Source organism: Gekko japonicus, unplaced genomic scaffold (assembly GCF_001447785.1).
Source record: "Gekko japonicus isolate JY-2015 unplaced genomic scaffold, Gekko_japonicus_V1.1 scaffold153, whole genome shotgun sequence".
In the NCBI taxonomy this organism is placed as follows: Eukaryota; Metazoa; Chordata; class Lepidosauria; order Squamata; family Gekkonidae; genus Gekko; species Gekko japonicus.
The window spans coordinates 1,378,147-1,399,593 of NW_015175360.1; the positions used below are offsets into that span (position 1 = coordinate 1,378,147).

General features: G+C 45.0%; 1 protein-coding gene across 2 annotated transcripts in view; it reads left to right on the top strand.

Moving 5' to 3' along the window:
• Positions 1-21,447, top strand: part of TSSC1 (tumor suppressing subtransferable candidate 1) — a 93,298-nt gene that overhangs the window by 64,602 nt on the left and 7,249 nt on the right. Inside the window, exons 6-9 of one of the 2 annotated variants that reach the window (XM_015425366.1) lie at positions 7,837-7,973; positions 14,865-15,032; positions 17,840-18,007; positions 18,094-18,117. In XM_015425366.1, coding sequence (XP_015280852.1) covers positions 7,837-7,973; positions 14,865-15,032; positions 17,840-18,007; positions 18,094-18,117 — 497 coding nt within the window. The remainder of the gene's footprint in view (positions 1-7,836; positions 7,974-14,864; positions 15,033-17,839; positions 18,008-18,093; positions 18,118-21,447) is intronic. The other variant, XM_015425367.1, reaches the window with a different exon arrangement.

A 21,447-nucleotide genomic window follows, 5' to 3' on the forward strand; every position in this document is an offset into this window, starting at 1 on the left:
AGCGGGTGGGGAGATGGAAATCGGCTGCTTATAGAGGCTTCATCGTGGTTTCATTATTTTGTTCTGTAGTTCACTGTTTTTTCTTCCTAGGTGCGTGGTCTGTGGCAGGAGGAGACGGATTCTCATCTGCTGACACAACTATATTTTAAAAATTTCTTGAGCAACAACAACAAGATAAAGATGGACCTGAGAAATTGGAGGATGATAAAGATGCAGAAAAAGAAGAAGACGAAAATGAAGAAAGTTCTAAGAACTCCTCGTCAGCTGAATCCTCAGACTCTGAAGCAGAATTAGGGGCTATGGCTCCTAAGCCTCCTACAAATAAAAGGGAGTTTGAAAAGAAACGTAAAGGAAGAAAATAAGTATAATAATGTAACTCTGACTGTCTTATACCTATTATTAATCAATAACTTTAAGCTAAGAAGCATACACTTTAGTCACATCTGTTTTTGAATGCTCGCTTTATTCTCTACAATTTTATTGCAATAACTCTCATGTATTACCATTTTGATATTAGGGAAACATCAATTAATTCAAAATATGTATTAAAGATCTCTTGCTACTCATAGTTTTAGGTTGTTCCCTTCTCCCGACCCCATAGAGGTTTAGTTTAGAAAATGCAATAGAAATCTTAAAAAAACAAAAAAAAGAGAACAGAACAGCAGCATAGGTCTCCAGGTAGTCAAAGGAGAAACCTAGCTGAGGCACATAAATTTACGCTAGGTATGGCTTCAGAGTGTGGTTTGAATTCTCTCTAATGCTTATAGGTACAAACAGGCTTTCACTGACTAGCCACTAGGGTGATCCTTTCACATACACAGTACACCACCCACACCACCCTGCCTTTCCCCAAGAGTCAGACTAAATGGTACAAGGTCTGGTCATCACCAGAGACAGGCCTAACCACTAGGTACTCTGTCCTCTCCGAGAGGTAGAGCTAAACTACTTTGCCCGTGCAGGTGGACTTCCTGATGGCACTTGGGTTTTGGCCATTGTGTGACACGGTATTGGACTGGATGAGCCATTGGGCTGATTCAACATGGCTTCTCTTATGTTCTTATGTCATGCTACCAGGCAAAGCTTCACTTCAAACTGTGTGCTGTTGTACTGAGACACACCCAGACTATCATAGCACTCTCCCTGAGGCAGATCTGAACCCTCTCCTGCTGTGCTTCTCTCCAGTATTCCGTTTCCTCTCCCTGAAAGGTGATTGGATGCTGGAGTAGCACTCTCAAAGCTTCATCTGAATGGTTGTTTTTCCCCTCGGGAGGACAGCCCCTTGTACATCACAGCAGGGTTTGGGGAGGGGAGGGACCTCACATGGGTATAATGCCGTAGAGTCCGTCTTCCAAAGGAGCCATTTTCTTCAGGGGAACTGATCTCTGTATTCTGGAGATCAGTTTTAATTCTGGGAGATCTCCAGGAGGTTAGCAGCACTATTAAACATTGATATAGTCTGTCGCTGCTGATGAGCTTGATCCTTTGACTGTTAAGAAAATTAAAATAGATGACATATTAAGCAGTTCTGCCCCAAAAAACATGACCCACCAACAGTCCTGTGGTTTTCTGGCTCCTCCTTTTTCCTCCGGTGACTCTGTTCGCATTTCATTGTGTACTTAATATCATTAATAAGTTCTCAAAGGAAAAATGTTAAAGCTGCAAGAGAATATGGTTTTATACATAAGCATGTAAGTTATATGTGATGGCAGGCACTGATGAAACATTAGACATGGTTGCTCCTGTCCCTCTCTGCCCACAGAGGAATATAGCCCCCAGAAAAAGATTCCCTGTAGTGCATGCCACCCATTCTAACTCATCCCATCCCCCCAGTTATAAAACAATTAATCAAATGCAAAAGTGCTCTTCGTGTTCTTTGGAATCTTGGTAATGCCTAATTATGTCTTTGTATTCATGAAGTGCAGCATTCAAAACATGGCACAATTGAACAGTTTACCATTTATTGTTTTTTCTCCTATCAAGGAAAGCTCAGAATATGACAAAAATAAAATCAAGCTATGCATACCTTTGGTTAACTTAAAATGAAGAAATCATTTTTCCTGTCCAATTTAAACAGACGCAGGGGAAGAAACAGGTGATCTCACAAAAGCGCTTTTAAAGAGCCAAAACTGGGAAAATTAAACTTAAGTGGTGGATAATAAACTATTATAACTAGGGATGGGCACAGACCCGAACGCTAAGCCAAAATCTGGCCCGAACTTGGCCTGGTTTGGAGCTTGGATAGAACAGTTTGAAAGTCATGTGTGAGGCCCCCAAGGCCACCGAGCTTCTCATCCCAGCTCGGAGGCGTTCGGGCGCTCTCAGCAGAGAAGCCCCACCTCGGGAGTTTTGTGCGGAAAAGCGGGTGTGGGTGGGATTTTCTAGCTGTTGAGGGACCAGCATCGAGCATCCGAGGCTGACAGGCAACTTTGATTTCGAATGAGAAATGTCCATCCTTCTCCCTTGGAAGGGGAGGGTGTGTGTATATATTCCCTGGAGACATGTGACTGTCCTTTGTTAGCATCAGGTTTTCTGCAAGTCTAGTTCTTCTTGCACGCATGCAAATAATCTCCTGATGGGCCTGGGGTGGGGGAAATTTTTTACTGGGGTCGCTGGGTGGGTGGGTGGAGAAACCTGCTGGATCTCCTGGTGACAATACAAACTGACAGACAAAAAGCATCATCCCCTTCCCTTTTATTGCCCTTTCCCCCTTTCCTGAATTCCACTGCTACAATGCCTTGTTCCCTCCCTTTTCTTTCTTTGATACGAGGGGTGGAAAACTGGGGTTGAATTTGTTTGCTTTCACAACATGTTTTTGTTTTAACTTCGGGGTTGCCTGTTTTCCTTGGCAAGTCAGAGTTACCCCACCTCTTCGTGGGTTCTGCAAGCAGCTCTTTTCTCTGCCTGTTGGCTGTGGGACTTGACTTTACAGCTCATCCCAAAAGGACACCCACCCATCCCTTTCTGCTTGGGTTGCTGTGACTTGGGAGTTCCCTCTCTCCCCTGGCCAGTTAGCACCCAACTTTCAATCCACTTTCTTGGGGGGTTACAAACTCCCCGTGGCACTGGCTGTGGGGTTTCCCTTCCTGCACCCCACCCCCCTTTCTCCTTGGGTTGCTTCAGTCTTTCACTTGGGAGTTCCCTCCTTGCCCTGACCAGTTGGCATCCAATATGCAGTCCACTTTCGGGGGGGGGGTGCTAAGTCCCCTTGGCACTGGTTGTGGGGTTTCCCTTTCTGCACCACCACCCCTCTTTGTGTTGGTTCTGTCTCTGACTTGGGAGTTCTCTCCTCTGGCCAGTTGGCACCCAACTTTCAAACCACTTTTTTTGGGGGGGGGGGTTGCTAAGTCCCCTTGGCACTGGCTGTGGGGTTTGCTTTTCTGCTCCTCCTGAAAGCAACCCCCCCATTCTTCCAGAGTTGCTAGAGTTTCTGAAGTGAGGTCCTCCTGACTCAACCCAGCACTTTTGGGGCTCCTGTCTTGGGATTATCCTCTCTGCTCTGCCCGCTGGCTGTGGGGCTTGCCTTTCTGCTCCTCCCCAAAGCAACCCCCCCTTTCTGCTTGGGCCATGTGTGTCCCTGAAGTGGGGGTTTCCTCTCTGCCCTGCCTGCTGGCTATGGGTCTTGTCTCTACTGATCCTGCCAAAAGAAAAAAAACCCTTCTTCCTGGGTGGGTTGAGTTTCTGACTTGGGCCCCCCTCTTTCCTCTGACTGCTGGCTGTGGGGGCTTGCCTGTACTGCCCCTGCCACAAGGGGAAAAACCCGTTCTTCCTGGGTGTGTTGAGTCTAACTTGGGGTTCCCCCCTCTCCTCTGACTGCTGGCTGTGAGAGCTTGCCTTGACCACTCCTGCCAGAAGGAAAAATCCCTTCTTCCTGGGTGGGTCAAGTCTCTGATGGGGTCCCCTTCTCTCCTCTGACTGCTGACTATGGGGGCTTGCCTTGACCGGTCCTGCCAAAAGGGAAAAAAAACCTTCCTGGATGGGTCGAATCTCTGACTTCTCTCTCCTCTGCCAACAAGGCTCCCAACCTACCCACCATTGCAGCGTTTCCCTGTGTCTTGAGCAACCACTCTTCCACCCCCACTACCTGGGTCTGACGTGTGGGGACATGAGGGCCGCGTGAAAGGGTTGTGCTCATGGATGCGGGCGGATGGGAATACTGGCCACACTGAACACAGGTGGTGGGATATGACCATATTCTCCCACACCAAGTACATCGTCAGCTTCCCCTGCGATGTCCACAGGGCTGGTCTTGGTCACGGGTTGAAAGCTTTCGCTGGTTCTGGATGGGCTGAGGGGGCAAATTACGAGTGGGAAGGAGGAAACTGCCATCACTAGTGGTGAGGGTGCTGACGATGTCTACAGTGCATCATCCTGTTCAGCGCTCAGGGATCCCCGGTTGTGATCCCCCATTTCCCTTTTCCATTGGGATGGCCCCCCCAAGTCAAGGGTCTGAGTCTGGGAACTGGTTGTGCCTGAAAAGCGCCCCACTGATGGCTGTGGGGGCATGGCTGCAGTCTGCTGTGTGGAAGTACTTCTGCATCCCGCCCAGTGATCCCTCCGTGGTGGAGTGCCAGGTATGCAGGGTGCATGTTTGTAGGGGGAGGGACCTGCATCACTTAACCACCAGCATTCTACAGAGGCACTTGCATAAGTTACAACCCAGTCTGACACCATTAGAGGGTGGACCCACAGAGTCTGCTGCCAGGCATGGGGTGCATACTCCCAGTTGACGATGAGAGGGAGGTCAAGAGGGGCAGACCACCATGTCAGGATCTCCAGCCTCTGTCATGGGTTCCCCCAGGGAAGCCACCCTTCAAGAGATCATGCTCCTGGGGTCCTGGAAGGAAGATGAGGGCCAGGGCTCATGAAGCGATAACTCAGCACATCAGGCAGATGGTAGCCCTGGATGGCCAGCCCTTCTCTCTGGTGGAGGACGTGGCTTCCAGGGGCTTCTACAATGCATGCCCCCTGGTACGGATGGGAATACTGGCCACACTGAACACAGGTGGTGGGATATGACCATATTCTCCCACACCAAGTACATCGTCAGCTTCCCCTGCGATGTCCACAGGGCTGGTCTTGGTCACGGGTTGAAAGCTTTCGCTGGTTCTGGATGGGCTGAGGGGGCAAATTACGAGTGGGAAGGAGGAAACTGCCATCACTAGTGGTGAGGGTGCTGACGATGTCTACAGTGCATCATCCTGTTCAGCGCTCAGGGATCCCCGGTTGTGATCCCCCATTTCCCTTTTCCATTGGGATGGCCCCCCCAAGTCAAGGGTCTGAGTCTGGGAACTGGTTGTGCCTGAAAAGCGCCCCACTGATGGCTGTGGGGGCATGGCTGCAGTCTGCTGTGTGGAAGTACTTCTGCATCCCGCCCAGTGATCCCTCCGTGGTGGAGTGCCAGGTATGCAGGGTGCATGTTTGTAGGGGGAGGGACCTGCATCACTTAACCACCAGCATTCTACAGAGGCACTTGCATAAGTTACAACCCAGTCTGACACCATTGGAGGGTGGACCCACAGAGTCTGCTGCCAGGCATGGGGTGCATACTCCCAGTTGACGATGAGAGGGAGGTCAAGAGGGGCAGACCACCATGTCAGGATCTCCAGCCTCTGTCATGGGTTCCCCCTGGGAAGCCACCCTTCAAGAGATCATGCTCCTGGGGTCCTGGAAGGAAGATGAGGGCCAGGGCTCATGAAGCGATCACTCAGCACATCAGGCAGATGATAGCCCTGGATGGCCAGTCCTTCTCTCTGGTGGAGAACGTGGGCTTCCGGGGGCTTCTACAATGCATGCCCCCTGGTACACCATCCCCTCCAGGAGGACCATGAATGCTGTCCGCCATGTATCAGTCAGCGGTGTGTTTGGTGAAAGTCGAGCTAACCAGGGCATGACCTTTGGAGCAGCTGCCAGCATGGATACCTCTCCCTCACTGCACACTGGTGGCAACTGGAGGAGTTCCAGGGTGGGCAGGGGGCCATACCACCCCAAGTTGAAGGCAAGCATGCTTCTGTCTGGCTACATGGTGGTGCTCCTCCGTGCTCAGGGTATGGATGTGGAGCACTTGGTGGTGAATATCTCTGCAACCATTCAAAGTGGCCTGAGGACCTGGTTTGGGGAGAAACAGATCATCCATGGCTATCTGGTCACAGATGGCAACCCAAACATGTGTAAGGCTGCTGAAAAAGCCAAACTTAGGAACATTGTTCATATGGTTGTGAGGGATGCCCTGGGGCTGGGGAGCAATGCTGAGGCTGGGGAGGGTGCACCCGAAATTAGTTCCCTGCTGGAGAACTGCAGGTACTTGGCGGGGCACTTCTCAAGTTTGGTCCAATCCGGTGCAACTTGAGGAAAGTGCTCATCCGTAATTGTAACAGAGATCAGTTGTGCATGTCTAGAAATGCTTTGAAAATGAGGTAGATCTCATTGTTTTGAAGTTCAAGCAAGTTCTCTGAAGGCAAGATACTGTAGGCCACCATTGGGTCCTATGCCTCATTTTACCCCAGTCTCCAGCATAATCAATTTAATGCTCATGGGTCTCTTCCACCAGCACCATCCGGTGGTGGTGAACACGATCCATCCCCATGTTTTTAGACAAAGTGATTATCGAATGCTAAAACAGCTGAACGTTGTATCTGGCATCCTCTGAGTGCCAGTAGTGCCAATAGTAAGGTCACTGCATTTCCTCCTTTCTGTCCACTGCTTTTCAGAGTGTCAAGCTTGAAGCACCTTCAACAGCTTACATAAATAATAAAATCAAAGATAAGTATTAAAATAATTTAAAGTAACTGAAACAATGTCAAAACAATTAAAACAGTATTAAAACAAGAACCTTTAGAAAATAGACTAAGTAAAATGCAGAATACCTGGACAAACAACATAAAGCATTGCACAGCTTCTCTGATTCTTTTGGGCTGGGTAAGATTGGAAGCAGGCCTTGCCTCATGTGTTCACTTCCCTGTGTGGATGGAAACTGTAGAGAGCATTGACAAGTCCTCCAGTCTCCCTTGGCCAACAAGATTTATCAAAACAGTTGCAGATACACTCACTGACTTCTCGCAGTGACCTTTTCCCAGTCTTGTGCCTAGGGATTTGTTTAACATCCTGGTAAGCCCAGGGTCACGAGTAGAGCTGATTAATGTATTCCAAACACAATTGAGAGCGTGCCCCCCCGTGACTCAACACTTCATTACAATTTTAAGCCAAAAATATTATTTCTGGTTTTACCCTTTGTTATAAACATAACAGCGTTCCGTGCGCCTTGGTGTTTAGTCATGCCGGCCACATGACCACGGAAACGTCTTCGGACAGCACTGGCTCTTCGGCTTTGAAACGGAAATGAGCACCACAAGCCTAGAGTCGGACTCGACTGGCTTTCGAGCAAGGGAACCTTTACCTATAACCATACTGCCCTGACCTAGATGGCCTAGGCTAGCCTGATCTTGTCAGATCTCAGAAGCTAAGCAGGGTCACCAAGGAAGTCCAGGGGGATTGCTGTGCAGAGGCAGGCGATGCTAAACAACCTCTGTTAATCTCTTGCCTTGAAAACCCTACAAGATCACCGTAAGTTGGGTACAGCTTGACAATACTTTCCACCACCACATACATACTTAAGGAAACTTTCTGTGCTAAGTAGAACAATGTGTAACCTGTGGACAGGAAAATATCCATTTTATAAAACAGAACTATTACTGTCTGACACAGGAATAATTTTCAGTTTCCCTCTCTTCTGCTTGGGGGTTTCCTGTTAAGTAATTTATTCTGTATAGCTGTGAAAACATTGCATGCCCTTTCCCCCCATTCATGGTCTCTGTCTTTCTTTCTTATTTTTATGCACAGCTGTCAAATTCAGCTGCACTGGAAGGAAAAGGACAGTTAAAATTTACCTCTGGGCGATGGAGTCCCCACCATAATTGCACTCAGGTTGCAACAGCCAATGACACTGCTATCCGAGGGTGGGACATTCGAACTATGAGGTAACAAGTATAGTGTCAGTCCATCTAGCCATTGTTTTGCTAGCTGTTCTGGTTTGCATGCCTGTCACTGATTCAGTAGACTATAAAAAGGCCTGACACTTAGCGGCTTTTCCCTAGTATTCCCCTCCTAACGTATTTGCCATCCTGTAGTTATGTAACACACTCATTAATTTCAGTAGAGCTGGAGAATCTGTTTAAATCTTTCTAGACTGCGTTGTTCAACTGTGCAGTCCAGTCCAGTGTGGAATGATTCTGTACTGGCTTAAAATCTGACATCGCTTTTCCAAATATCAGTTTTTAGTTTATGGGAATAGGTTTTCCGTTCATGTTTGATTTTGACAGTATTTTTTAAGATGACATACCAGAAGTTTCCACATTATTAGCAGCTGGTTGCTTGGCACATATTTAGTATTGGGGCTCCAACATATCAACAGTTTGAATGGCAACTAACCTGATGCTTCAATATAAGAAACATAGGACTTCTTTCCTGCTCCAGTTGTGATTTTGATAAGCAGAGAAGTGATGTTGTGCACATCTGTTGCCATGACAACAGAACTCTGTGCAAGCTTTTTTAAGATACAGCTTATCCCCTTAGCACATAGTAATTTATCACTAGCCTCAGAAGACGGATGTCTTGTAATAACTGCTGCTGCTTTAAAGGGGGAGATGACTTTAAATTTAGTTTTATGCTACAGCATTGCTCACGGGTGTCGCGATATGTTTCTGTTGTTTCCAATTGAGATCTTTTTATATCCCAAATCTGATTTGTTCAATTAGAAAATGTTAAAAATATATATTAAAAATAGTGTCTTGCAGTTCTGTAACATTCCCATTATATTTTCTGCCAAAAATATATCAAAACCTAAGTATAGTCCTGTTTGCTAAATCTTTATTAATAAATCACAAGTAAAGACCCATGCCTTTGTGTGAGCTTGGGGGGGCGGTCTTCCCTACATCTTAAGCATTAGGCAGGGTGGCTTTTTTAAATTTTGGAGGAGTGGTTTCAGTAGACAGTAGTTCACACTGTGTCACTACCAAGGGAATTGTGGCTTATGTATAAACACAATAAATTAATCTGCTTCCCCCCCACACACACACACACTAGTATTTTAGTCTGTTAAAATTGATTTGTTCTTTCCCGTAAACAGAAGCAATTTGTCCATTGTTGCCCCTTGCTCCCTGAACCATTTTAATACATTTAAAAACAGGAGACTCTCTCTGCAGCTTTAGGTGTCTAGCTCACACAAAAACAAAGTTGGCATTGGAGTAGGTTTCAGTTATTCCCTCCCCCACACCCAGGCATTCTGCACAGAGGAGATGATGGGCTATGGATTTATGCCCCCAAGCTGATCCTGGGTAAACAGAAGAACAGCAGTGGCCAGACCTACTCCCTCTGTTCAGTTAATGTTAGCGTTGAGATCTTGTGCCAAATATATTCGGTATGACACTAGAATAAACACAAAGTTGTTTAATTGGAAGTTGTAATGGATGTGAAGCTGAAAACTGGGGACTGAAGGCTGTGGGCTGATTATGAAGCATCCCAAATTAAGGAAGAGGTGTCTATTCCTTCTTATATCTATATATTTAATACTCTCCCCCCCCAATGAAAGCGCTTTGTGCAGACAATACACTCACCTTGCCTCTGCAGAGCTGACAGGGGCGGTCTGTGGGAGCTGCCCCAGGCCTGGCAGCAGCAGACTCTGGGAGCCGCTCCAGCTGGACTCAGAGGTGGGCGGTGAGACTTGGAGCCACGCTAGGCTTGGCAACGTGGGGGAGAATGGGTTCCCCCCTGCAAGTCTTGTGAGACCTCCCCACCCCCGTCAATATATCTAATTCTCAATGTGGCCCCATCTGCGAATAATTAAATCTGTGGATTGGAGGTCTGTAGAGAGAAGGAACAGCTGTTTACAAACTTAGGGGAACCTCCAGTTTTGCTGAAAAATATAAAACCTTAAAAAGAAAAGCCGGGGGCATAAAAAACACCGTACGCTGGAAATTCAGTCACAGCTCTTACGGAACACCATTTTGAACTCCTAAGAAGCCTTATAGACAAATACCCAATGAGACTTGAGGCAGGTGGTCAGGGGAGGAAAAGCAGGAGACACCCCCATCCCCCCCCACTAAGGCAGAAATGGTTCAGGTGGGTGGGGGAGGAAGAGGAGCAGGAGCTGCCACCGCCTCCCCCCCTCAGTGAGGTAGATAGGCATAGCAGCAGTTGGAAGAGGGGCTGGCCAGGCACAGCAGCAGATGAGTAAAGAGAGCAGCATTTCCAGTGGTAAACCGTTGTCCTTTCCCCATAATGTCACCCTTGCCAGTCACTTCACACAAACATGTAAGGGGGCAGCAGAGAGGATGAGGAGAAAGCCACCACAGGAGAGTTGAGGGAAGAGGATGAGGAGAAGACAGTCACGGGAGGGTTGAGGGAACAGAGTGAGGCAGAAGCAGGAGCAGAAGAGGAACTGAAACAGGTGGAAGGAAGGAGGAGGAAGTGGTCGACAACAATAAGAAGCACCAGTTTGTGAGGGAGGGAGGCAATCCCAGCAATTATGGTGATGGGAAGTGGGAGGTTGCCAGACTCTGGCAGCAGCCATGTGTGCAGCTTATCTTGGCAGCACTGCTGATTCCACTGAGTGGGGGGGGGGAAGAGGCAGGATGGTTCCATGAGTCCTCTTGGGTCCTACTTTTGTCCCTGTCATCCAGGAGGAGTGTGTGCCTGCTGGGATAGCCCCACCATACAAGGTGTCAGAGCCTCAAGGATGGCTGATAAGGGGTAGAGCAGGCTTGGGACTGTGAGAGTGCCCCTGCTAGCATACTGTTAGATTTCTAGTGACGACTGGAAAGGTGTGCAGACAGAAGGGCTGCTTGGGCATCTCTGGCAGCCTAAAACATAATAGGAAACTGGTGGGACACACACACCCCACCTCTCCTTGGGGCTGCCAGAGGTGGCCTCCTGGGACTGCCCCAATTGGCATGCCAATTAACAAACAATGGGGGTAGCAGCATGCCACCAGAGTCCCAAGAATGGATTGGGGGGGGGGGGAGAAAATTGTTTTTCACTTGCTTGAGGATGGTTGCAAAACTTAGTCCTCTTGCTTTTTGAAGCCATCACCCGGCAAACTACAAAAATCCCCACAATCCATTTGTTTCTTTCTAAGCCTCTACACATGATCCAGGTGTTTGCAACCCCTTTGCAGCACATCTGCATGGCTGGCCCCTCTCCTCTTCTGTACCTCTAAGGTTGGGAGAATGGAATGGGAACCACCATGCTTATTAGAAGGCGCACAAGGCTTGTAGTTTTAACTGAATCCATATTTATTTAATTACATGTTTTTAAAATCTTAATATTTAAAATCTTAATAGCAGTGGATGGAGCTTACACTAGTACTACAGTTCACAGAATCAAATGCTTTAATATCATAATTGTTAAACGAATTGCAGGGCTGCAGAACAGAGAATCTTGATGCCAAAATCTCTGGTACCCTGTTATGTAGAGCAAGACTTCAGTATACCCATGGATCTGTTCTGCTAACAGTGGTGCCTTCACCTGGCATAAGGAGCCTTATTCTGGCATTAGTGTAGCAGATCCACACAATCCAACATTTTGTGGGTGTTTACTGATGCTTAAATAACTAGGAATTCTTATTGGTGAAGAAAATCACATTTGGTTACGTATCTGTCACTTTCATGAAATGCAAAGCAATGGTCTATGCTCTCAGTCCCATCCATCACAGAACGGGCAACTCAACTACAGGGGGTGCTGTTGCTGTGAAATTGCTGTCCCCTTTCCATAGCACAAATGAGGAGAAAGGGGAAATGATCTTGTAGTCTAAGGACTTGAGCTGCTTTTTCAGAGAGAGGGTCACTAGATACAGGAGGCTTGTGGGAAACGAGGTGATAAATGTCTCAGCTACTATGGCTCTGTTGCCAGCATACAAGCTTGGACTTGGCTTCAATGCAAGCGCCTGTGAATTGGCTTTATGCCCCATCCCTTGCCAGTATCTCTGACCAGGAAGAAAAGGCAGATACATTGCACTATCATTATTCTGTCTCCTTCCCTTTACCCTGCAGTTGTATTTTATCCCATTTACTGGAGAAAAGAGCAGATATCATCTCATTTCACAGCTTGCTGGAAAAAATAATAGGAACATGATAATTAAACAAATATATATAACCTGCCTAACAGTGATCACAGATTTTTGGCTTTTCTAACTGCATAATCTGTGTCTTAGTTCAGAATTATCATCTCTATTCAAAGGTAGCAGTGTAAGTACTATTGTTGTTCCTGTGGCCACTGTTTACATTAATGATTATTAGGTTTAATACTAATAATACTATTAGGTTTAATATTTACAGCAGCAAATATCTTGAAATACATTGCTTGTAAATTACATAGAAAGTTGTCATCAGAGACAACTGACTATGCTTTAAAATCCAATCTGGTATTCTTCCTATTAGAAATCAAAGCAAAAATATTTTGGGGGGTCTCTCATTCTCATGCATGGGATCATCATCTCTATAGCATCATTTGTTTAAAGTCTGAAGCTTGCTGCTGCTGCTTTTTCACGTGTGGGTCCAGGTATTACTATTCCAGGCTGATGTTCCAATTGCACTTTTCTAGATTACATTCTTTTCATGTCCATCTGGACCATTTCACGTACATTCATAAAACAGTAGCAGGCGCGTATAAGCATTGTATGTGCTTGTAAGTTCCCTCTAAGCTATTCTAGGGAGCGCTGGTGTACAACATTTTAGCTGGCAGTGCAGCCTACAAGTGAACTGAGATGGCTTTCCCCCGTTCCTTGGAAACAATGGAGGATGGGGGGACCTCCTTCTGGGGCTCATAGAATTGAACCCCCCTGGCCCAATCCTTTGGAAACTGGGGGAGGGGGTTGAGGAGAGGCACCAGCAGCTATGCTGGAAATTTGGTGCCTCTACTTCAAAAAGCAGCCGCCCTAGAATCCCAGATACTCCCAGATCAATTTTCCATTATAGCCTATGGAGCCCATTGACTATAATGGTCCCCATAGGCTATAATGGAGCCGGAAAAAATTGGGGTGTTTTTGCACACCCCTATTATACTCTTCAGTATGATTTGTAAGCTGCCTTGAGTCACAGGAAAAGTGGGACTTGAATAAATAAGTAGTTTGGGCAGATTGGTAACATTTAAGCAACTTCCTGTTTGTTAGGTTAGGCAGGGCTCTGACAGTAGTTGTTCCACCTCTGTTATACTTGATCTGTAATGTTGGTTGTCATATTTCACTTAAAAAAAAGTAGTCTGCAAGAGTCCCCTGCTGGTATGTTTCCTCAGGCTCAGCGCAGGGCTATGGTCCCAGGCCAGGTCTACAAATATAGTGGACTGGGGTGGGTAGACCTGTCCTCCAGAGCCCAGGTTTACCAATATAGTGGAAATGGGTGAATAGACCTGTTGTCCAGAGGCCAGGTCTACCAGTATAGTGGCAAGGAGTGGGTTGACCTATTCTCTGGAGGCCAGGTCTGCCAATATAGTGGAAAGGGGTGAGGAGACCTGTTCTTCAGAAGCCAGGTCTACCACTATAGTGGACTGGTACAGGTAGACCTCTTCTCTGGAGGACAGGTCTACCGATATAGTGGAAAGGTGTGGGTGAAATTTGACTTGTTTCTGGTTTATCTTATAATGTTTAAATTATTCTTAAAATATAGTTTAAATAGATTTTGAAATAATTTATTCTGAGATTTTTACAAGGTTATTGAAATAATCTTTTAAAAAATTTATTTACGTGATAGTCAAATGTAGACTTGATCACAACTTTAATGTTACTAGCTTTTTTTACTCACAAGGCAGAATTTCTGCTCACAACACTTGGAAAGAACCTTGCTTGTGACTCAAGGTATCTTAAAGGTACATGCACCAGAAACACAGGACACTGTCGTACATGTAAGCAGACCCTTGGTCTTCAAAAATCAGTCCTGTCTACTTAGAATGGAGCAGCTCTTCAGGGTCTTAGGTAGAGGTCTTTCACATCACCTACTACCTGATCGTTTTACCTGCAGATGCTGGAGATTGCAGGGTTGGCAATGGCTTCCTGCTGCATTTGCATGAGGTGGCAAATATGTGGTGGTGTGGTGGCCAATGGCTTCCTGCTACATCCACATGTGGTTGCTTTGTAATCTCTGCATCTCTCCTGAGAGAGAGATATCTACCAATCCAGTATCAGAAGCAGCTGAGATTGACTACAAGCTGTATAATTATGTTGCATGTCCTAGCCTGGAGAATTAACTTAGTAGGAAAGCGACAGTTTGCATTAAAGAGTATGTTCACCTTGAATCTGTGCCAATTTGAGACATCTGTAGCCAAGATCTGATCTGCCTGGTCTCCATGGTAGCAAAACTGCGCCCTAAATGAACTACATTGTAACCGGTTTCTGAGCTCCTCACTTGCATGTTCTCTTACATGGCATTGACATAGCTGCTCAGTGACAGCACCAGTGTGCATGAGGGGAAGATGTTTCTCACCTGCATGCGTGGCAGAGCAGGTGTTTATCCAGAATGGAAGTGAGCATGGTAATGATGGTAGTAGCAGCTTGCACAGTATCAGGTTAGGTTGGTGGGGGTGATAACTAAAAGCACATTATATCAAAAGTGCTCATACACTTTAGTGCCCCAAATCCAATTTATTTACTAACAATAATCCAACTGCTCAAAGGCAGAGATTCCATCGTAGCCCTGAAGCAATTTTCAGGATCCAACTAGAAACACATCTGCTAGAAGCAAAGCTAATGCAGTGAGTTAACATGACCCTGAAATGAAGCAAACATATTTGCAGTCCAAACAGGACTCGGGTTTTCTTTTAGCAGTACAGCTAGTTTTTGTTGTGTATTTACTTTTATACCTTTCCCCCTCTCTGCCTTACAGCCAAATATATTGCATAGAAAGTGCTCATGGACAGCTGGTACGGGACCTTGATTTTAATCCCAACAAACAGTACTATCTGGCCAGTTGTGGAGATGACTGCAAAGTGAAATTTTGGGATACCAGAAATGTCAGTGAGCCAGTGAAGACACTAGAAGAGCATTCCCACTGGTAAAGTTAATATATTTTGGTGAAAGGGGTTTTTTTCTGTGGCTTTCAACCTTCCCAGGCCTGGAATTTCATGTTTTTAACCTTCTCAGGTGGCAGCAGCATGGTACCCACTTAATTGCAAGCATGTGACAGGAAGTACCGGGACAGAAGAGCCCTGCCTTTGCAAAGAACATGTAACACTGGGTGACCTCACCTTCGTGCTGCTACTCTGTGAGTGTGCAAAAAGGCAAGAGGAGTTGGCACCCTTGCTTTCAGTGGATGTGCACTAGCAGCAACTCCTTGCAAATTATAGCAATAAAAATTTGGTGGGCTTCTGACCTAGAAGGTGGAACTCTGTGACTCTCTTGATGATCTCAGCCCATTGTTTGAAGACCTCTGTTTCATCTGATTGAGTCTGCTAGTAGTCCAGCTATGAAAACTAGCTGGACTAGCTGGAAAAAATGAGCATGAACTGGGAAAATCGAGGTTCATTTCCGTTCATGGGGCCGCATGATCCACAAACCTTCCGGTTTACCAAATGCGTTTGTTTTGTGAGGTTTGTGATGCGGTAGACAAACCTTCCGGTTTACCAAATGGGTTTGTTTTGTGAGGTTTGTGATGTGGTAGAACTAGAGGTGCCCTCCAAGTTTGGTGAGGATTGGATTTAGGGGGCCGAGTCCCCCAAAGCAGATGCTCCCAAGAAAGTGTTTTCCGGGGTAATCAGGTTCAGGAGTGTGTCAAACGGCCCCATACAAACTAAGGGCATCAAACTCACAGTGGATCTCCCTGGGATGTCCCTCTACTTGCCATCCAAGTTTGGTGACGATTGGCTTGGGGGGAGGTGGAGTAGCAGCCCCCCAATGTAGGTTCCTCCAGGAAAGTGCTCTCTGGGGAAATCACAGCTGCAGGTCCAGGAGTGTATAGAACGGAACCCCCCACAAGCCAGAGGCATCAAACATGCAGCAGACCTCCCCGGGATGCCCTGTACATGCCCCCCATAGAGCAGAATGGGAGGTCTCTTATTGGTGGTCAGCACTACCTGTCGAGCTTTGGAGAGCCACTATTGGTGTTTCTAGGGCTGCAGAATTCCATCCCCACCTGTTGCTTTGACAATTGTAATTGATCTTTGCCAGCATGTCTGCCATGGAGAAGGAAATGGCAACCCACTCCAGTATTTTTGCCAAAAAAAAACCATGGACAGTATCAAAAGGCTAAAAGATATGATGCCGGAAGATGAGCCCCTCAGGTCAGAAGGTGTCCAATATGCTACTGAGGAAGAGCAGAGGGCAAGTACAAGTAACCCCAGAAAGAGTGAAGCGGCTGGGCCAAAGCCGAAAGGACGCTCAGTTGTGGATGTGTCTGATGGTGAAAGGAAAGTCCGATGCTACAAAGAACAATACTGCATAGGAACTTGAGCAAACTTCAGAAGACGGCGGAAGACAGAAAGGCCTGGCATGATCTGGTCCATGGGGTCGCGAAGAATCGGACTCGACTGTGCGACTGAACAACAACAACTGCCATGGATGCCGCCGACATGCACCACCACAAACTGCCTGAACCTCCGAAAACCACATGAAGGGCTCATGAACAAGGCGATTTTCGACATGAATTTAGGTTCATGAGCCAGTTCATCCCATCCCTAACAAAAACTATTCAGAGTGCAGGTAGAACTGTAGATATTTTTTCACCTCCATAATGGGAAGAGGATGACTATTTTAATCCTGCCTGTACATTTGAAACCTAGTAAATGCTGGTTTGTGTTCCAGAAAGGTATTATCCATATTGTAAAGTAGCTTTAATGTGTTTTACAGCAGAGATTAATGAATCTGTTTTATAAAGACTGATACAGAAATATGCCTGTATAATCAAGGGACAAAGTGTTGTTCAGAGCATCTCTGGCTAAATAATTCTGAACCCTGAAGCTATATTAGCAAAGGTCTTGAAGCTGAGACTTCATAGAAAAATCTTTACATATGCAGCAGATTATTAAAGCCTATCGGAACAACAGAAAATCTGGATACATTCGGTATTAACTTGAGAGATAATTTTGCAAATGTAGTTAATGGTTTTAATCCTCCCTTTGTGCTATGGACTGTTGTAAGGTACACTGAAAGGATGATGAGAAATTTTGGATTCAATTTAGCAAGTTAAAATGTAACATATGTTTTGTTTTGTTATTTTTTTCTTATTATGGAAACATTTGTGTTCAAACTGTTGGTATAACATGCCAAAAGAGGGGGGAGGGAATTCTTCCATTGTAGGATTTGCTTTACTTTTAGTTTTTCTTTTCCTGTAGCTCTCTGATTTGGATTCTAAAGAATTAAGCATACAAAACATTTTTAAAAGCTCAAGGCCCTGTCTGGCACCATGAGTGGAAGAGAAGGGCAGGTTTTTATCCATGACTCAGGTTTGATTTTGACTAGTATTAGTGTTGGTTTTTACTCTTAGAGCAACACAGAAAATGGATCCTGAGAGTCAGTCTGTCCTTCCTCAGCTAGATTGACCTTTGTTGGTCTGCAGCGAGAAGAGGGTGATGAGGAAGTCCCACTCCACTGACAGGAATCTCTTCCGCCAATGCAGATCTTCTGCAGGATGCATGAATGATATTTTCTTCGCTCACAACCTACCTATCCTTTACATCCTATGCTGTGCAGTTTGTACGTGCTTTTAGGGTGCATTGTCTGCAACACTTAGGCATGTGTGCCCAGGCAGTTTACACTGGCAGACCAGCCTGACATTTTGAAGTCTTTGTAACATGCTTATTTGTACCTTATCAGCAGTGACTCAGTGGCTCTAGTGACTGATCTTTTCAAAAAAACTTTGTTTAGGGTTTGGAATGTCCGTTACAACCATTCCCATGACCAATTGGTGCTTACAGCCAGCAGTGACAGCAGAGTCATTCTTTCCAACATGGTGTCCATTTCTTCTGAACCTTTTGGTCATCTGGTGGATGATGAGGAACTTAGTGACCAGGAAGATCAGCATCAGGAGGACAAGTAAGACACCTATTTGTTTTTAATCAACTTTTCTTTGTGTCGAGTTTATATTGTAATTAATGTGTTGACCTCTACTGACTTTTTAGGATTTTTGTTTATATACCTTATAGGTAAGTAGTTTAACTTTTTGGGGTGTTGCTGTCTTTCTAAGGCTGTGGAACTGGCACTTCTCAGAACTTTCATGACTGCTCATTATATCACCCAAGGAAGTTGCTTGGTGACACTGACTTGGATCCAAAGCCAAGTCAGCAGGCACCTACTCATTTTGGTGGGACTCCTTATGACACTGAAGGGGTAGTTTTTGGCTTTCCTTAACTTTGTGTCTCCTAGGCAGGCGGTGCTGGTTTCACAAAATAACGGACTTCCATACTATTAAAATCCCAATGGTCTCTTCAGAGTTTGGCACCAATATGCCTATCATGCACCCAATACGTCTGCACTAAGTTAATTGCTCTCCTTGCTTTGCAATGGATGCTGCTCTGGTAGGTCCCTGAACTTTATCAGGGGCTGTTTTTCAGATGGGGGGGCGGGGAGGGTAGCAAAAAGGGCCACAGCAGCCCCAGTGTTGCATGGGAGGAAGCTCTCTGCACAGTCCTTGGGATTAAAAAATGGTAATATACTCAATTAAACAAAATATTTTAACACAATTATATGCTAATTGTAAGTTTATATTATTTTTGTTTACTCCTTCAGGGAATCTTCATATGTAAGTGTATGTCTAACAGCTTCCATAGGCTTGGAAGGAGATACACGTCCTGCCCCCACATTGGACCTAAAACCTATCTCCTGTCACTTAAATGTACTATTTGGTTTCTTGCCTACTGGTAAATGTGGTGAACAGTTGTCCCCTCACCTTCTTTCTTAAAGGTGAAATCTACTAATCTACCTGCTTCCTTCACTCTTTAGCTGTACTAGACCTGCTCCATTCCTTTAGTCATCCCACCTATGATACGTGTTCTGTAGACATTTTATTCTCCTCATAGCTTTCCTCTGAATACTTTCAAGATTGTCAACAGTCTTCTTGAACTCACATCCTGCCCTGAACTGAATGCAGTACTTCAGGTGATGGCTCACTAGTGCTGAACAGAGCAGCATTATTTTGGTTCTCACAGCCTTGAAAACAATGCTTCTGCCCCAGAAATACAAATAAAAAGGGCATCGTCTTTTTGTGTTTCAGCCCTGTTGCCTGCTTAGCCATTTCCCCCTCTTAAACTTTTCGATATTGTTTTAAATATGGTGATATTTAATATCTTTTTGTGTTGCGTGTCTCATTGTTGCCCTTTTGTGTAGCTGTCCAACTGATTGATGTCATTTGGAATTTTTTAGCTTGTCCTCTAGGGCATTCACTGTACTGCTTCCATTTTGTATAATTTTCAATACAGGACAAATGTTGAGTTTGACCCTGCATAGCCCACAGAATATAGCATGTGATATAGTCCACATGTTTATGAATGAAGACACTGCCCACACCATAATAGTGACTAATGCTGAACATACATATATAAGCCTCACATATTGCATGCTATGCCTGTGAAGTGGTGTGGGGGGAGCAAAGGCACACTTGGGTGCTTTGTTAGACTGTACATGGCAGTGGGGAGAGACAGAAATCTAGTCATCAGTTCTTCTCTGTTTCTGGTGTCCTTTATGCCCATAACAAATCAAAAATTCAGCCAGCAAGAACCAAGTAAAAATTGAGGACCATTTTGCACAAGTGAGAATTCATTTGAAGAGCACTTGTATATTACATCTGTCTTGTGGCTGATCCATATGGCTGATGTACCAAAATGGCTGGCTACAGGGAGGAGCCATCATGTGAAAAGTGCCAAATTGCCTCTACTTCTTTCTAATCTAATCACATGTCATTCTTTCAGCTCCGCTTCTTCCTGCTCTTCCATTTCTTTTACATCATAAAAATATCCAGGGACTCCTTATTTATTTACTTTACATAAAGCCTGCCTTTCTCACTGAGATCTGAGGCAGATTACAAAATACAAAATAATGCAATCAAGCAGCATAAGACAACCAATTAATAATGTAATAGGACTAGGATTACAGAATTAGAAAACAATGTGAGCAACAAGCCTTCCTAAAGCAAGGTATACTATAAGCAGTGCAGGAAATGGAATTACTAAATATAGACCCACAAGGTGATATCTACAATAATCATTGAAGCAGACCACAATCTATTCCTTCAAAATTCTTTGTAATCTGCCTTTACCTTTCCCCCCCCTCTACAGGTATCTGCCGCAGTATTCATAGGGGGCCTGAAAGGGGTTCCACAAAAAAAATTCACAATATATGGAAAGGAGTAGACAGTAAAAATTGCTTGTACAAACCTGCTCCAATGCTGAAGCTGTGGATCCCATTTTATTGTTAATATAACATACTTTATTTAGTACTATTTGCTAACATTTAAAATACAGTTCATTCTCTAATCTCTCAAAATAAATCACAAAAGCTACCTTGTACAATGCTGTTTACTATGTTTTAACTTAGTTAAATAAATAGGTAAAGGTAAAGGTTCCCTTGCTCGAAAGCCAGTCGAGTCCGACTCTAGGGTTGCGGTGCTCATCTCCGTTTCAAAGCCGAAGAGCCAGCGCTGTCCGAAGACGTTTCCATGGTTAAATAAATAGTTTTTAATAAATTTGTATTTGGTATTTAAAGAAGCTGAAACTTTTTTTAAGAAGGGAAATACTAAAACATTTTTCCTTGTGTAAGTTTACTTCATGCCTGTCAGAACAACTGTTAGTATTCCAATATACTGAGTGGTAAATAGTATTCATAAACAGTCTGGAGGCAAGGGGGAGCAGGGATGTAACCCAATTTGCAGGATACACAGATTAGGATGGTGAAGATCCAAAAGGATCTCTCTAAACTAGACTACTGGGCAACAGAATAGCTAATGTGGTTCATTGTAAATGCATAGTGAACTATATGGTACAAGAATCCTAATGCTGATGCATAGTCTTCCGAATGTGGATGCACCACAAATCTATACTAAAGTGTTATGATATTGGTAATGGTATTCTCAATCCATTTCCTAGTATTCCCTAGCATGGAATTTCTTTTTCATCACTGCCACACACTGGGTTGGATCCTGTCAAACAGATCCACAACCACAAGATCCTTCAAGAACTCAAGAAAGCCAGGCATGGGTTAAGCAGTCATTGCATCTTATTGTGTGTCTCTGCTTCTGCATTACAGTGCAAAGGCAAACTCAACAACTGAATTTCTATACATGCCCCCACTACAAAATTTCCACATCCCTATTTTTCTAGTATACCCTGTCCACATGCACAAGCTTCTCTTAACACCCAAAATATACCACAAATCTGCCAAACACTGCCAGATGTTTTGATGAGGCTGTGAAGAAATGCATTTTTTCTTTGGAGGTTTGAAATGAGCAAAACCTCCACTTAGAGTTTTAAAAGGTCCCCCCC